This window comes from Corythoichthys intestinalis, chromosome 6 (genome assembly GCF_030265065.1).
Source record: "Corythoichthys intestinalis isolate RoL2023-P3 chromosome 6, ASM3026506v1, whole genome shotgun sequence".
NCBI classification, from domain to species: Eukaryota; Metazoa; Chordata; class Actinopteri; order Syngnathiformes; family Syngnathidae; genus Corythoichthys; species Corythoichthys intestinalis.
Genome location: NC_080400.1, coordinates 33,768,995 through 33,787,648, shown reverse-complemented (window position 1 = coordinate 33,787,648; position 18,654 = coordinate 33,768,995). Strand labels below are relative to the sequence as shown.

At 39.0% G+C, this 18,654-nt stretch overlaps 1 protein-coding gene across 3 annotated transcripts in view; it reads left to right on the top strand.

The window, feature by feature from the left end:
• fli1 (Fli-1 proto-oncogene, ETS transcription factor) overlaps positions 1-18,654 on the top strand; it is a 55,446-nt gene that overhangs the window by 31,595 nt on the left and 5,197 nt on the right. For all 3 annotated transcript variants that reach the window (XM_057838647.1, XM_057838648.1, XM_057838651.1), the window contains 3 exons: positions 3,803-3,871; positions 17,977-18,036; positions 18,201-18,260. In XM_057838647.1, coding sequence (XP_057694630.1) covers positions 3,803-3,871; positions 17,977-18,036; positions 18,201-18,260 — 189 coding nt within the window. The remainder of the gene's footprint in view (positions 1-3,802; positions 3,872-17,976; positions 18,037-18,200; positions 18,261-18,654) is intronic.

Here is an 18,654-nt window from a genome sequence, read left to right as displayed (position 1 = left end):
TAATTACCTTCTGCACTGATTCGTTCTTAAGGAAGTTGAAACTTGCGTGGGAGGGCGTTGAGAGTTGAGACGCAAGCTGCATTGTCTGACATCGCGCGCAACCAATCAGAGGCGAGCCTCATCGCAGACAGGGAAGGGAACGGAAACAGAATCAGACACTCTATTCTTATATGCATGTGTGGTACATCATTGGAAAGCTTAAAATCTCAATTTTCTGGGGGAAGAAAAAATTTGAAGAGGAGAGCAGTTAAAAAAAAAACAAAGTTTAAACAGCGAAACCCTAACTGTAAGTGAGAGCATGAGAGAGCATAATCAAAGACGCCAACATTTTGACAAAATATTACCGCATACTTCCCTTGTTTCAAACCGAAAACTCGAAGGCATGTATCATTGAGTGTCAAGACAAAGCTGTGAATGGCCACAGCTGGATTTTTGTAGGATTATATGGGTGAAACATGGTGATATAACAAGGGTTGTAATGCAGAAATTGCAGACATCAAGGAGTGGTCGAGATTTTCTTTTTCAAATATACTGCACTGCTGCAGTGCAGTATATTGTATACGGCTCACATAAATTAAAAGAACACTTTTTTGCTGTAATTTACAGTCCCCTCCATAATTATTGGCACCCCTGAAAAAGATGTGTTTTTTCAATCTTCGTCTCACACAAAAATACACACGGTCCCAGTCTTCAACTGGGACCGTGTGCTTTGGTCAGATGAGACCAAGATTGAGTTTTTTGGCAACAAACACTCTAAGTGGGTCTGGCGTGCCACGAAAGATGCGCATGCTGAAAAGCACCTCATACCCACTGTGAAGTATGGGGGTGGGTCAGTGATGCTGTGGGGCTGTTTCGCTTCCAAAGGTCCTGGGAACCTTGTTAGGGTGCATGGCATCATGAATGCTTTGAAATACCAGGACATTTTAAATCAAAATCTGTTGCCCTCTGCCCGAAAACTGAAGATGGGTCGTCACTGGGTCTTTCAGCAAGACAATGAACCTAAACATATGGCCAAATCTACACAGAAATGGTTCACCAGACACAAAATCAAGCTCCTCCCATGGCCATCTCAGTCCCCAGAACTCGTTTTGTTGGCAAAAGGGGGATGTACAAAGTATTAACACCAGGGGTGCTAATAATTGTGACACACATTATTTGATGTCAAATAATTTTTTCTTTATGTGGGATTTTTTCCCCACTGAATGAATGCACTTGTATTGAAGGTTGGATTTTTTTCCATTAAGGTCCCATAACATTTGAATTAAGAAAAAAAAATATATTAGAAGCTAAAAGGCTTTTCAGGGGTGCCAATAATTATGGAGGGCACTGTATGTGAGCAGTGTATTTACCCTTTTAAACATTTTTTATTTGTTTGGATCAATTATTTATCATCTAAAATATCGGGGAAAATGTGACGGTAACTAAAAAAAAATACAATTAAGTGATAGCTATGAGGTCGATATCTGTTACTTATTTACAGACTTTTTTTTTTTTTCATTGTGACATAATTTGTTTAAAAGTTTAAAATATGCGAGTCAATAATTTTCTAAAGTCATTTTTTTTAAACGAAATACTAGATATCAATTAATCATTCTAAGCTAAAAATTACAGCCATTTAAATAATAAATATAATTACTTAGCTTATTCTTATGGCTGGGTTGAAACAAAAGCTGTTGTGTGTTGTCTGTAAACGGGGATCTCCAGGGTAAAACGGACTAATTAAAAATAGTTTGGGGGCTTAAAGCGCCATGAAACTGCTATCACAGCTTATAGACATATTGTTCTATCAAGCACAACAGTTCTTTTAGCTTAAAATACAGCAGTTTATTTAAATAAAAAAAAAAAAGGGGGGGGGGGGGGTGCAAGAGCAGAAACTGCTTTTTCAGCCTTGTCTGTGTTTTCCGCCTTATATATACCGGTACCCTTATATCCTTCATATATTATTGTATACTATGACACTCTTTTGACAGTGGCCTTATTGTCTCCCTTAAACTGATGTAGTACTCATTAGGTTACTTGGAACTTCTGTTTGTTGACAAAAGCTATGCCACATGTTTAGGTGATGATATCCTGTGGTTCCACAGAATAAACAACCTGAGTTGACAGAGAACCATCGATATGCTTGAGTCTGAACTCTGTTAGTGTTAGGCCTTGCCTGACTTGAGGACCTATTTTTTTTTAACTAACATCAGTTACATTACGTAATCTGGAACAAGAAAGACTGATCTTTTTTTTCACTTGGGCCACTGTGCTGTCAGATTACCAGGATGTGTTTGTTTTCAAAGAGAGCAAGAGGCCATCCAAATAAATATGCAGCATAGTCAAAATTCTCTATCATTTGAATTTCTTGCTTCGCTCTCACCCCTCCCTGCTCTCCCCTTACACGTTCCAGCAATCCTGAATTTCTCTGCGGGATGGTTTGAGGTTTTCTCAGCGATGCTGCCTGTTTGCCTGTCTGGGTCAGCCCACATATGTGGCGCACAGTAGGAGAAGGGTTAAACAGCTCTTTTCCTTCTTCCCTCAGTTGCCACTGATTTCTGTTCTTTTCCCCTATACACGTTCTCCCTTATTCCAAACACACTTGCTTTGGTGGCTTGCTTGCCTCTTACGTGCCTGCACTCAGCATGAGGAATTATTTTTGTATGAGGAGCTGCGTTTGATTGCTGTGCAGGGACCCTGGCTCATACAATGGTTTCCCTGTTCTGAGGCCCCGGGTCTCTAAACGAGACCCAGAGCCTAGGGGGTGCCGTGGAATAGGTAGAACTTGGAGGGGTGGGTGTTGGGAGGCAAGCGTACATTTGTGGAGCACCCCTCTCCCCCATTAGCTCTACCCCCTAAAATAACAGAGCCAATGTTGGCTAGCTACTCCATCCCCCTCAGCACTAGCAGGCACAGACGATCTGAATCAAATCATGGACAAACTTTCCTCCACTGTTATTCATTTTGTCCAGAAAAAATATAACTTTCCTCTCAACTCAGCAGCTGTCTGTGTGCTAAATCTTAACACACTCCACGCAGTAGCAACTCTTGTGTTTTCTCTGTGCATTTTTTAGGTCTGTTTTTCCACTCGCTGATTTATGCCTGGGGCAGCTAAAATTAAGAGAGCATTTTGGTGCCGCCCAGGGTGCCTGTGTAAGTGCAGGAATGCAGCATGGGGTTCTGCTACATACGGTGAAAAGACCAGGCAGCCTTAATTATTCAGCCCTAGACTTTGTAATTGAAGCACTTCTGGAGTTTTTCCTACATTGGAGGAGATTTGATCATGTTAAAACCTTGCTTGTTCAGTATAGTACTTGAGTTATTCAGTTTAGTAAAAATAATGCCCATTCTTAATTTATTTGGTCCAAAATGGGCCCACCGGTCAGAAAATTAGAGCAGCCTTAGTGCTAATGGACTTCTTACTGCCATCTACTGTTTGATTTTTAGACTTTCATACAGTAAACAGTAAGTGGCGAACAATGTTGTTTAGGGCAAGGGTTGACAGCTTTTTTCCTGTTTAGTTTTTATGAAGTTCTCAGAGTTCCATGCACAAAATATATAAAACAATGTTTTGCAGTGTTAAAAATGCTCATATTGCCACTTATGAATGTGCATTTTTCACTTTTGATATCTATAACTTACGCTTTTATTTGCTTTTTGACTTCCGTGAAGGGTTGAAGCATACGCTGCCAGTAGATGTTCCACGGTGTTGCTTTCAGGGATTTCTTAATATATTTTTCTCATTGTAATTGCACATTCAATGTTTTAATAAATGTTATAATTTCGTGAGAATATAATACCATTTGCATTTGTTGCCCTACAGGTAGCTCATCATTATCCTACAATACACCATCTCACACAGACCCATCCCCACGTCTGGCTACCAAAGAAGGTAGGGGCAATTCATGTTATTATTTCTGCATAGAATCCATTCTTTTGTGATGGGAAAGGGATGTGGGCTACAAATAGATGGAATGGGGAAAGAAAAAGAAAGAGGGAAGTAAAAGTCAGCAATTTGCTTGTAGGAGTGCTCACAAAAGTATAGGGCACTTTGCCTGCGAGCTTTTGAACAAGCTGAGGCGGCAGGTGTAGCTTTTGTGTGCCAAAATGGGACAAACCAGCTTCAAGAGAATAGGACCATATTAAATAGGAGCTAAAAAAAAACGGTGTGCTGATGAGTTCCATCCACAGCAGGCTGGGTGAAGACAGACGGTGAATACAATGATTGTGGGGAAAAAGGCAAGACGCATGAGGTGGATATGCATCAGTGACAGGTGCTGAGGCAACAATGTGGACGCTCCAGGAAGATGATTGGCTACTCAGAGCATATTGTATTGAACATGAGTTTGTATAGTATATGATGTGATGCTTGAAAAGCAAGCAGTCAAGACTTTTGCATCTTGTTGGAAAGATTAAGTATAGATTGCAGTATACTGTATAAAAGCGTTTACACACTTTATGTTGCAGTTTTTTGTGACCATAAGACAATATATACTTGTGGATGCATATATTTTAGATGTTTGTTTTCACTTCATAAAGAAAAACAATAAATTGTATAGATTATATAATACAATAATTGTAGACTATGTAATACGTAAATGACTTTTAGATTAAAGAAAGTTAAGATTGGGCGGCATGTCCACTTCACAGTTCTGAGGTTGTTGGTTCAATCCCAGCTCCGGCCTCCTTGAGTGGGGTTTACATGTCCTCTCTGTGCCTGCAAGTGTTCTCTTGGCGTACTCCGGCTTCCTCCCACATTCCAAAAACACGAATTTTCGGCTAATTGAACACTCCAAATTGTCCGTAGGTGGGAGTATGTATGTGGATGGTTGTCTGCCTCTACTGTACTGTATGTGTCCTGCCTCCTGCACGTTGTTAGCTGGGATAGGCGCGTAAGGCCTTTCACGCTTCTCGTGAGAATAAGTGGTTCAGAGGATGAGTGAGTGAGTGAGTTTTTTTTCTATCAAAAATGATCAATGATTATTTTATGAGAAGAAACAATAAACAGTCCACCTCAACTTAGCTTGTGCTTTGCATACACACCTGACACATCACATTTTTCTTAAATGTAATAAAAGTATCAAATAGAACTGTGATTAGTAGGAGACAATGCATGAATTTATAATAAAAGTATAACTAGAACTTTGATAGTAGAGAACATATTGCATTAGGGCATGGTGACTTAATTTTTTTGAATGTGATGGGCCGTTTATATGGTGACGCTGCGACATCAAGACACAATGATTGTGTTGCGGAATGGCCTCACCTTTACATGGTGACGGCAAAAATGGAAGGCAAGGATGCACATTTTTGATTCTGACCCCCAAAGCGGAATGATTCGATTGTGCGGTTTGCACCGCAACAATATGAATAGAACACTCTCGCTAAGATAACGTCAGCACTCGCACACGCCACTTTGTATACTTTCAGCTACTGCGCATGCCCATTCAAACCAGATAACATGGTGGAATGTCTGCTTTAATTGACAGTTTTTATAATATCCTTAATTTAAATATAGTTTATGTTCACATTTTTGTGTCTTTTGAAACAAAAGAAAAAAACGCATGGACGCCATTGCTTTAAGTGGGCGGGTATGTTGTCTTCCGGGGTGAGGAGGTTGTTGTCAAGGAAGTGTATTATTGGCATCAATTCGACATCATTTTCAAACGAAATTGCAACATCGCTCGAATGGAGACGGAACCAAGAAGGGACCATATAAATGAAACGAAATTTGGCATATTCTTGGAGCGTCACCATGTAAATGGCCCCTGAATCAGCATATAATGCCTTTTCAAATTCAAAATCAAATCAAATTTATTTATATAGTCTATTACAAAACCTTAAAGGTCCCCAAAGTACTTTACAACAAAGACAAACATGGCTCCTAGTAAATAAAAGGCATGAAAGTATTATACAATGACATTAAGAAAAAAAAGAAAAGAAACAAAACAACGCATCACGATAAAAGTCAGAAAGCAAATAAAACAAATAAAATTAAAAAACATTAAAAACCCTTAAGAAATAAAACCAGGCTACACTAATCTGTGGGAAAGGTGAGTCTAAAAAGGTGTGTCTTTAACCGAGATTTAAAAAGGCCTAAATTCATAGTGGTGCGAATTTCAGGGGGAAGACTATTCCACAACCTGGGGGCAGCAACCGCAAAATCGGTCTCCCCACTGTTTGATTTTGGAACTCGGAACGTGCAAATGAAGTTTGCCGGTAGAACAAAGAGTCCTGCCAGAATTACAGATGGCTAAAATTTCCGATAGGTAAGAAGCAGCCTTGCCATTAATAGAATAAAAAACAAACAGTAAAAGTTTGAAATCAATTCTAAAATGGACTGGAAGCCAGTGGAGTGATGATAGGACGGGGGTAATATGTTCACGTCTTGGTGTATCTGTTAAAAATCGAGCAGCAGGATTTTGAACAAGTTGGAGACGAGAAATTGAGGACTTGGGAAGACCAATATAAAGTGCGTTGCAGTAGTCCAGCCTTGAGCTTATAAAAGCATGAATTGCTTTTTCAAGGTCGTTTTCCATAATGGTCTCCTTGCTTTGAATAAGTTTTGCCACAAAAAGTCAAAGAAAATGCAAAACATTTTATCCTTACAATCCTTACAAGTTTCCTGTGATATAGATGATGGCTGTGTTAGTTAATGCAATCTTAGAATCATATTTCTAAAAAAATAGAGTTGTATTTTAAATAATTCGCATTTTTCATTTTTTTTTTTTTTTTTTTACCAGCTATGCATATTTCTACAGAGATATTGCCAAACAAATCCTTATGAAAAGTGAAACTAAGCCTTTTAGGACAACGCCCAGAATGACTTCCCGCGGATACCTTTTCATTCTGCAAACATTGCTGTGCTGACATAAAACAAACATGGCCGCAACTCCCGTCGCAAAAAAAAGCTACATATCCTTTACGTCGGCCATATAGTGTCACCACCAGAGGAGCGAGAGGGTGCTGCAAAAACAATGATAGGCTGACAAGCAGAAAGGCAGGTCTATCCAGGCAGGAAAAGAGGAAACTCTGCTTCTGATAACTGTCCAAGAATGCCCTCAGACTTGTTATCTGGCCAAGGCTGCAAGTGCAAGGGGCTGATGTCGCAAAGATTCTGTACAGTATGAGTTGCCCATTGGGAAGGCCAGATAAGCTTCTGCTCAGTCACCCCTCGACCCTGATCTTCCTGCTTCCCAGCGCCAGGTATTTGGACTGGCACGGATAGCGGGTCACACCCTTCAAGAGCATTTCCCTTTCACAAGAGGTGATTTCTATTATTTGATCCATTCTAGACAGTACGCCCTCATGGCTAAGAAAAAGAGGATACAATCACATGATATCCTCAAATGGAACCTTATAGATCCCGGCATAGTGCAATAATAAATTCTCTACAATTACCCATGCTTTTGTGTTCATTTTTTTTTTTTTTTTTTTTGAATGTGGAAAGATTTTTTAATATGACTAATTCTCCCAACCTTTCTGATAGACCATAAAAGCAGGCAAAGGATGAGGAGAAAGGCACACCCACTTCCTGTTTAGGATGCAAAATGCACCGGAACCCTGTTTTCCTGTTTTTTTTTCCTCCACTTAAATTTACATCTAACTAAACGTGTTATGCTTTGAGTTGATATTGTCTTGAGAATTTTGCATAATTTTAACCAAAAGTAAGTAACAAATATCAGTTTCAGGCAGAGGTTGCACTAGACTTTTTCGTTGTCTGTCATTTTGACTGACAGGGTCATAAAAATCCGGTCATAATCTGTTTTCACCCGTCACTTACATTTTTTAAATGATGATAATGACATTGTGGTGACCCTTTGTTTGGCATAATTCACCTTCCGTACTTGTGTGTCCATTTGGCCGAGCGCGTTACCGGCTACGACACAGTCACGTGACAGAGACACTTAAGAGCCGCGCGCGTTCCGGCTTGAATAGAGAGTTCACAGAGAGCAGCAGAGCTACAGCGGCTGGACACAGCAATTCGAGCTAACAAGACTCTTAACATTGCATACCGCTTCAACATATTCAATAGTATTTAGTTTTCATTCATTTTAAATTAATATTCTGTCCGAACAAGCTTAACAGAGAATCCACACCGTGCCATCACACATCAAGCAGATGAATATGTAACTTTTTCTCCGCAGTGACAAAAACAGCTGACTGTGGCCCTAGTAGGTAGGCTACGTTAAGGAAGGATGAAATTAACAGTTCACCTGCTGTGGCCTGAACGGAGTCTGACACCTTCCTCCTGGTGTGCATGGACTTGAATTGCGTGCCCGCTTGTGCAGTTTTTTATCAACACCATCGTCGTTTAGGGGCTTTTTGAAGAAACTTCGGACACTCAGTTGCCTTGACATTTTTCAGAGTAAGGCCAACGACGTCATGCATCAAGAGAGACAATAGCTAATTAATATGCTCACTCGCCACCCTGTGGTCTGGGGTGTGAATTGCAACCTGTCCGGCACCGTTTTAAAAAAATCGGTCAACGACGGAAAATATTCGGTTAACGCGACCCCTGGTTTCAGGACTCTCGTCAACAAACATTTTTCATTAAAAACACAATGTGTTCCAAGGTCAAACTGTTATGACTAAAGATGCATCGATACCAATACTAGTATCGGCAGGGGGCACCAATCCGGACTGAAATGGTGGTATCGGTATCGGCGAGTACCAACAAAGACGGCGCCGATACCATTTACCGGTCCATTATTATAACATTTGACCGCAGCCTTTTTTTTTCTCCTGGCGCTCACTACACTCTGTCTCTGTGTTGTGTGATGACACGTGAACACCAAGCAGCTATCGCTATTGGCCTGCTTCAGATCAATGAGAACGGGCCAATAGCCACTCCTGACCAAAGACAAGGCCGCTTGGCGTCGCCGACATGGCGACGGTCGGGAAATATTTCAAAATAGATATCCCGTCAATTAAAATCAATGGCTGCATGCAAGATTTGCGGCCTGAAAGTTTCGAGATGTGGAGTTAAATCGGCCAGTTTCAATACCTCGAACCTGATAAAACATTTGAAGACGAAACGTGAACGAACACAACGAGTTTGAGCCCCCCCTCTCGAAAAAAGGAGGCTAATAGAGAGACGGGATGCTGTGGTCAAATATTATTACTTATAATTGTTAGCATCCGCAAATGCGGAAACAAGGTTGGACCTCGAAGCGGACAACAAGTGGGGGATACGTACAAGGGTTTAATGATTGCGAACAAAAAATAACACGCGATCGTGGGATAGTAGAAATAACAAAAGGAGTCCGTGACAGCAGGTCGACGGAGCTCAATACTACAAATTCGAAGGTTTACTAAGACGATAGGCAGCGAACCAAAAAGCCAAAATAAAAACACTCAAATACCTGCACAGGGTAGAGGTTACAAACGAGTGCAGCACACTAACAGAAAAAACACAATGCAGGGGCGTAACAAGCAAATGTAGCGAGACTATAGTGCGAGATGTCAAATGGCGATCAGCAAAGCAAATATCTCGGCAGCCTTCTCTGAGCTCACCCGTGCTTAAATGCTGCGTTGATGAACCTGAATTGGATTCAGGTGCGACGTCAGGAACGCCGCCACTAACAGCTCAGCAACAAAACACAATCTAACCAGCAGCAGAATGTGACAATAATTTCATGAAAGTTGCACTGTTTGGCCTTTGAGAGGTTTAAAAAAGTTTACTCAGTTCATTCAGAGTTTATTATTATGAACTTATTTTTACTTTCTTACTGCTGGGCTAGTATTATACTTTGTACTAGTCTTTTTCCTATTATGCAAAGGTAAGCAACAGCCTACCAAAGCCTTGATAGCAATGATTTCACATCCAATTATGTAGCTCTTTGGGGGAAAAAAAAAAAAAAAAAAATATATATATATATATACAGTATATAAACGGGGTGGTATCGGTATGGTATCGGTATCGGCCGATACTGCACAGCCAGGTATCGGTATCGGGGCCAAAAAATGGTATCGGTGCAACACTAGTTATAACATAAAACTATGCTATGATTGGAACATTTTAAGGAATATTTTAACAGTCAACGCATAAGATGAACATTTCCCATTGATAAGCACAATAAGATTGTCTTAATTCGAGTAAAAATGACATCATATCAATTATATCTCTTTAATATCCCTGCATATTGCACAACTGAATTAAGAAATACACAGGAAAAAATGAATAACACAAATGTGAACAGAATTAGAGATTCAGAATTAAGGTATCTTCTCGAGGACATACGTATAAGGGCTTAATTTTCTAGTGTAAAACACTGAGGAGCTGGTAACACCCTGCTATTTGATTTGGAATTTAAAGATTGTGTAGTCTTTTTATGTACAGCTGTGACAGCGAGTTTGACTTTTTGTTTTTGTTTTTGTTATACTTTTTCAAAAAAGTCAACCGCAGCTTTTCACATCAAAATGTCATAAAAATCGTAGGCAATAAGGAACAAAGTTTGCTCCAGGATAGGCGTTTATCAGACAGTTTCACAGATCAGCACTGCCAGATGTTCATGTTCATACTGCTATTCGAGAGGAGCCAAATACTTTGCAGACTCTTTGGGGTCGAGTAAGCACGAGCATCCCGCAGGAGACAACCCTTAATCTGGCCCAGACACTGCGGTGTAAAATGCAATGTTATGAATAAAAGGCAGCCTATGAAACATAGAATGTAGCAGCAATGAAGGGGTGTGAGTGTCTGTCTGTGGATCTGTGCGTGTTTGTGAGTGTGTGTATGTGTTTGCAGCTTGGCATGTGTGGCTTGCTGCACGTTTCCTTGTAACATGTTACTTTGACCAGCTAATCCTACACTTAGCATCCCTATCCAAACTTTGTCACTCTTAATATATCGGGCGCCGTTTGTAAAGCCGCACATGCTCAAAATTACGACCACATTTTCTCACATTTACCGCCACATAGTGTTTTTAAATAAGACGTTTTGGACCTGATTGTTTAAATTCAGAACTAAATATTTAATTTAAATCTTAAACTTATATCCTATATCCTAAATGTTAAATCAGGAAACGGTCGGAACTAAATATTTAGCTTAATATGCAAATTCACATGACTTGAGACCAGAAGTAACAAAATAAAAGCTGGAGCACACAAAATACTCTTTAAATAGTTTCTCCTAAATATTTATTTTACCTAAGTAATGTTATTATCACAATGACTCATGTCCAACAGCAGACTGCCATCATTGAGTAGGTTTTATTCATTTTCAAGCAACGTAAACAGACAGTCTAAGCTGCTCCACCAGCTTTTATTTTGTTACTTCCGGTCTCCGGTCATATTAGTTTGCATATTAAGCTAAATATTTAGTTCCAACCGTTTCCAGATTTAGCATTTAGGATATAGGATATAAATTTAAGATTTAAATTAAATATTTAGTTCTGGATTTAAACAATCAGGTCCAAAACTTCTTATTTAAAAATAAATATTTAACCTGCTAAATACTGCTGTAAATGTGCAACAACAAAAAAAGTGACCCTAAAAATTTCACACCACATTTTTAACACTGTGTGGAGCTAAATGTGAGAAAATGTTGTCGTAATTTTGAGCATGTGCTGCTTTACAAACGGCGCCCCATGTTAATTTGGTCACTGATACTGTAAGATATTTTATTTATTGTCAATCAGAAGCACATTTTCTTTATTATTAAGTTTATTACTATTCTCTTACCAATTAATTTAATGTTTTTATTAGGCCTGTCAACAATAACGCGTTAACAACCATGATTAATCTGGAAATATTAACGCATTGAAAAAAAATAACGCAATTTACCGCTCACACTAAGTTTGGCCACAACTGCCTCCCGTAGTCCTACACGCTGATGTTTACATTCTCCGCGCAGCAATGCAGGACATAATGTAGCTAGCCACGATGAGTGAGGATGATGACCAAATTCCGTTTTAAAAAGCTGCCTAATGGAAATCTGGATAAAACCATAGTTGTGTGCACATACTGATGTAATGAACTGTCGTTCGATCGAAGCTCAACCAGCCTAAAGTGCCACCTTCGGGCACAGCTAGTGTTAGCAATGACGCTAACAATGCGGGAAATAAGCTGCAGTCATCAAGCTACACTGGCAGAGTGCGGACTCGGACTTGTCAACAAAAGACAACAAATAGGTTGACTACTGCTATTGCTACATGGGTAGACAGAGACTGTAGAGTGTAGACCCATTGACATAGTCGAAGACGAGGGCATTGAAAATCCAATGACAACAAACAACAACGACAAACCACTAGACAGGCACAAAGGCAGTGCCAGCATGGACTCATGTCCACTACAGTGGTGGTCTGCGCACAGTGGTGCCCACAGTAAGCTGGCCCATGCAAAAAAAAAAAGTATCTGGTCACACCTGCCATAACCGTTCCTTGTGAGAGACTGTTTTCTTTGACAGGGCACATTGTTCAAAAGAAAAGGGCTGCTCTGTTATTTGAAAATGTCAACAAGCTAGTTTGCCTGAGCAGTTGGTTTAAAAAAAAAAAAAAAAAATAGAGTATGACAGGCTAACTTAAGCAGTGTTTCTAAACACCTTTACACACAGTTTAGTGTAATAATTTTCAGTTAAGTGTGTGAAAATTGACTATTTTTTTTTTTATATCTCACACAGCTTTCAGGCCAGTAGTGTAAAACTGCAAATTTATTTGTGTGAAATGTTCAATTTAACTGACAAGTTGTTTAGACATTTTTTGAAACATTAGCTATTGTTACTGTATTGTGCTTGTCTGCTCTTTAAATCGGCAGTTAATTTCGGGTAATATGCCAAACGATACTTGAGCCACATTGTTAGTCTGAGGCACTTTAATCTGTTAAAGCTCTTTGCTGTATCATACAATTTATTTTATTATTTTATACGAGCTGAGTTGTTAAATAAAATTTTAAAACTCTATTTGGTTAAGTATTAATTCATTCACACATCATACATTTCATCTTAAAACAAATTTTAAGTCAATTATAGTCTTTCCTAGATTTTTTTTTCCTGAAGAGCAACTTTCTTTATCCCAAGGGAAATGTGATTAATCATGATTAATCACACAGTTGACATATGATTAACTAGATAAATTTTTTTAATCGTTTGACAGCACTAGTTTTTATAAATTGTATACCTTCATGACTTTAATACATAAAACGCATATTTGAGTACATCACATCTCGTCGATTCAGTCTAACAGTAAAAACGTTTAGTTTTTTTTTCCCTGTCATTTTGTGTTCTTTTATATGCATTGCTGGGATTTATGACTTGGAACATATTCTATGGTCCACATCTTGTTAGTGCAGGAGAAAAGAGAAAAACAGTCTTTGATGCTTGAGAGTGCTTTCCTCAAACAGTGGCCTATAAAAGCTACTCAACATTTCAGACCTGAGAATATTTAAAGGATTAAGGGGACAGACAGAAAGTGTAAACATGAGTAATATGGATACAAAAACATAATTGAATAGGTATACTATACAGGCTCCCTCACTGTTTCATTCACCGATGGGACACCCTGTGTGGAGGGGATATATCTACAAACCGATAGGACAGAAAGAGGGAGTACAAGAAGGATTGCGGTATGACAGTAGGTAACAGAAATACCTCTAAAACTAGGTGACAGCCCCTAGACCCCCCATACCCTTCAGTTGTCCGAAATATTCAAAGGGCAAGTTTTGCTCAATTGAAGATTTGATAGGACTAAGTGTACCATTTTATAATAATGTTGCAGTGATTCCTCATTTTTCACGGTTATGGGGACCAGAAACCACAGTGATAAGTGAAAAAATGCGAAGTAGTGCCCCCCCTACTCCTGCACCCCCATCTAAAAAAAACAAAAAACAAACAAACAAACAAACAAACAAACAAACAAACAAACAAAAAAAATTGTGTATGTTTACTGTATTTATTCAGATTTAGCATTGGAAATACATACATATAAGACATGTTTTTTCACTTTGTTTTCCCAACGTACAATTAAAAAAAAAAAAAAAAAAAAAAAAAAAAAAAACGTTCATGGATATATATTTTAATCAATGGTTTTTAAGCACTTTGGGCATGGTAACCATGTAGAAAAATGCACTATACTGTATAAGTACTGTCCATTTACCATTTACTTCAAATTTAATTATAAGCGAGCCAATTATTTTAACAAGAATAAAGTGGAAAAATGCTTGTCTTTATTGAATGCTTCATTGAGTGAGTCCATTCAAATCTGCACACTCACACACAATGAGTTGCCACAGCAACTGTTTAACATGCTAAACAATGATTGAGGCATGCGGCGCTTTGAAGTTTTGGCTTTCAAGCGTCTCTGGCAAGATCAAACCTTAACGTCTGTCAATCATTGTTAACTTTAATAAGCAACTCCAGTGCACTGTCAGACCAAGAAAAGTAGCAGGAGGGAGAGGTAGACTACGTGATTGGACGGGGCAGCGCATCTGTTTTTATTTATTTATTTATTTATTTTGTTGGGGGAAAAAAAAAAATCTGCGATGGAATGAGGGGGCGAAGTTTGAAGCACGAAGTAGCGATGGATCACTGGATATGTAAAAAAAAATATTACTTTATTAGAAAACATGAGTCAGATGGAATTGCTAAAAAAATGTGACCTTAATTATTTCTGATATGTTTTGTTAAAGTAAATGCACCCTATATGAGGATTAAACATTAATACAATATTTTCTTTACCAAGAAATATGTGATCTAGCTTAAGTGTTTCCATTGCCTTTGCTGTTCATCAACATGGCTTTGAAGCATCCACTAAAGATGCCACTTCACTTCTTGTGCCAGGCTTCTCGTAACTGAAATTGGTCTGTCTGTCTGTCTGTCTGTCTGTCTGTCCGTCTGTGTTCCACTCTCTCTCTCTTTCTCTGGCCACCTTTCTCGCCCTCTGTGTCTAGCACTCAGGCCTTGTTTTGACTAACTGGTCGCGCAGTCAAAAGTCTCCCAAGAGCGTGCACCACACCCCAGACTAGAGTGGAAACTGGCTCGAGTAACAGTCAGCGCATAGCCTGGAAAAATGAAGGCAAAGGGAGGTGGGATAGGTTTGGGTGTGAGGAGGAGGGGGTGAGCCTTTGGGTCTATGTCTGCGTGGCTGGTTCATTCTGCATGGCCCCCAGACCATTTGACTTTTTAAGGGGGTTTTACATCTGTTGCTTCTCCTTCTGTATTGCAGTCTCCTCTAGTAACCTCTCGCCAAACTCCATGAAAACAAAAGTTACAAAAGTTAATTGCAGTGTCACCCATTTTGTGCTGTCCCTAACTCAGCCCGTAGTCACAATGCTGAGCCTGGCAACTTCAAATTGATTTGACCACACTAAAGCCTGTTATAAACACACAGCATTACTAGAGCTTGGCCCATACACACATAGGTCATTTCCTATTTTTCTTTTGAATTCCAAACATTTTATGCTGTTTCTCAATAGTTTATCCCTTCTGATGATGTACTGTATTTATTCCTGTTGCCCATGCTATCCACCATCTTCCCTGGATGTAGATGGAGCAGACCTTGTTGGGTTCCTTTCAAGGTGGTGTCGAGTGGATGTGTGTGTTGGTATTTTCAGTGGGTGTCGGTGGTTAGAGTTAAGAGGTGTGGGGGGGAAAGGGCCAGTAAAACAAAGAGAGGTTGTCTACAGGCGAGGTAGGCAGGAAACGCAAGTCTCCCAGGACTGGCTGCTCCTCAGCCTGCACCAGATTGGAGCTGACAGCCCCCTCAGCCACGGCAACCCGCTTGTTCTTTGTCCCATTTTGCACTTTTCTCCCCTCGTTTCATCATTCTAATGACTTTTTGTAAGATAATATCCATTGCTGTCATGCTTATATCTGCGCTCTCAATTGTCATTTTACTGCACTTTGAACATTATTCCCCGAAATGGGCCTTTTGGTGAAATATTTTAGGGTTTTAAATCTTTAATAGGTGGAAAATAATTGATGAGATGAAATGATTACATTGGAGCAGGAATGTTCCCATTTGGAGGACTTTTTGGAAGAATGTAGCACATTAAATATCCATTTAAAATACGTTTTTTGTGGATTTGTGGGTAAAGGTTTCAAGAATTGAGCTCGATGTCAAAGAGGTTAGAGTAGCATTTTCTTTTCATCTTCTTTGACCGTTTTAGATGTAAGTGGATGTGGGTTTTGTTTGTTGAGCTGTCACCATTTATATGTCCACAAGATGGCAACTGTGCACAAGGTTCTGAGGAGGATGTGATGAGGGTAATGCTAGATTTCCTTTTAACAGCCCATGGTTTTGCTATAGTTTACATGATATTAAATGCTACTGTTGGTGATCACACATCTTTATATCTCCATTTAAGATGTTCATTTATAGTTCATTTGAAGTTCCTATTATAACCCTTATTTATAAATTATTGTAGCTGTAATTTGAAAAACGTGCTATTGATTCCAAATGTGTTCTTACGTATATCAAGTGGTGATATGCATAATTTGCTATTATTTTTTGTTATTGTTTTAAATAAACAGCTCTAGAATGTACATTAAAAATGTTGAATTGATTTACAGTAAGTGTCATTCTAAAATTCAGGTATTTAAAATGTTATTTTATATTGGGAAAAACCTATTTTCACAGTATATATCGACTTTGAAGTATCACCTGAATACAGTCGATCTTCAAAGATTGCCCTGTCAGCGTGAGCGCTTTTTAAAGATTCTGCTAAGATTCCACTAATGGGAAAATGGATTGCCTCTTGACCTTGAAAACCACACGTGGATCCCAGTTACGACCTCTGTCATCACACTTACACCTTCACTGCCTTTTGGGAGAAACACAACCGATTTGAATCGAACAAAGAAAATGCAGGGAAGAAAAAAAATGTGCATGTCTGCCAAATGGTTCTGAATTCTGTGTGTTCTGGCAACTGTTTGAGTGTTGAGGATAACACAGTACAAGCCATCAAAGGTGCTGGCCAGGTGCATTATGAATATAGCAGGGTGTCTTTGAGACTTAGCCAAGAGGATCATCGCATCCTCTGTTTTACCTGTTTGTGTCAGAATGACTGATTGTTCCTGGAAGCCCTCCAGATACACAGCAGAATCCACCAAAAGTGAGCCAGGGTTGGCTGTTTGTCAATGTTTCATGAAGAGAGGAAGTGAACGCACAGCACGCGTAACTGTGAACTGTTGCCGTTAATTTGCTTTTCATTGTGGTGAGAGGCGTTGCAAGGTGCACAGTAAACTGTAATTGTTGTCCAACAGTGTGGCATAATCGCCTGCTTGCGCCAAACTCAACAACACTGCTACAACCAGATATCCTGTCAAAAGCCACTTCAGCCGTGTTCTTGATGATTGATTATAGTGCTGTTGGTACTTGACAAATAGTCTGGTATATGGTGATGATAAATTCTCGCTATACAGGGTGATAATACATTGTGCACTTTGATGATCGAATTATAATATGACTAAAGCTTCTTTTCTCAAAGCTCCTAGCTATCACTAATGTATGATAACAGTTGTTCAAACTTTATTTATTTTAAATTCATTTGTATACACCTAAATACAAAGTAAATGTTTTTACTCTGTGTTTACCTGCAATGTTGATCTTCAAACTGGATAATGTGGTAGTCACTTAAAGTGAAATGATAATAACCATACTTTTTAGGAATTTAAAAAAAAAAGATAACACTTTGGCCTACTGCATCACTTTACTCTCATGTCGGTCATAATGGTGGTACTTGGAGAATTAAGTATTTTGTGATGTGCCACATGCTGTCAAAATAGTAATGATTAAAAAAAAAAAAAAAATAGGACAACATACTATAAGTAGGGCATTTTAGCAAGTGCTTTATGTATTACAATGTGTCAAAACACTGTATTTGCTTTGAATTTTGTAATGGTCTACTGTCTTTTTTGTGAATGAGTTTATGGTCAGTACTTTGTTGCACCTGCAGTTGGCCTTTTATAGTTCTTTTAACAATAAATAACGCACTGCATTTTAGACCTTGCTTAAATCTTGTCCTCCTGCCCCCCCCCTTTTTTTTTTTCCCCTTCCTCATTAGACCCTACATATGATGCTGTACGGCGGACGGGATGGTCAAACAACATGCATAGTGCCAAAGGTGAGGACTAAAAGCACTACAGAATTCAGGTTAATGGATGTTTGACATAAGGGACACTTTCTGCTGCTGCCTTCTGCAAGGCATGAAGTCAATGTGTCAGCAGGCTCCTCTCAGTCAATTTTTATTTAAGACTCTCTCACTCTTTCTCTCTCTCTAATGTGCAGTATCACCAGTTGTTACTCAGAATGTGACCAAGACTCCCGAGCAGCCCAGAGCTCAACCAGGTATCAGCTCTTTATTTATTTTTTGTTGACCATTAGTCCTGCAAACCTTGTAGATTGTTTACAAAATGAGCAAAATGAAATTACAAAAAAGCCCACTATTAAACTTCTACATATATCCAACAGTCGTGCCGTGTCAGATGGCTTGATTTTCATGATTACAACTCAAATTCCAATGCAAGATGTAGACATTATGTTCAATCTATATTTTATACACTGCAAAGACAATATGCATAAATTTTCAAATCGATAAACATTAAAGCTCTTAGCAAGTAACAATTATCTTAGAATTTTATGGCTGCAACACGTTCTTAAAAATGCTGGGACTAGTTCATGTTTACATCTGTTTTACATCATCTTTTAACAACCTTCAATAATCATTCGGGAATAGAGAACG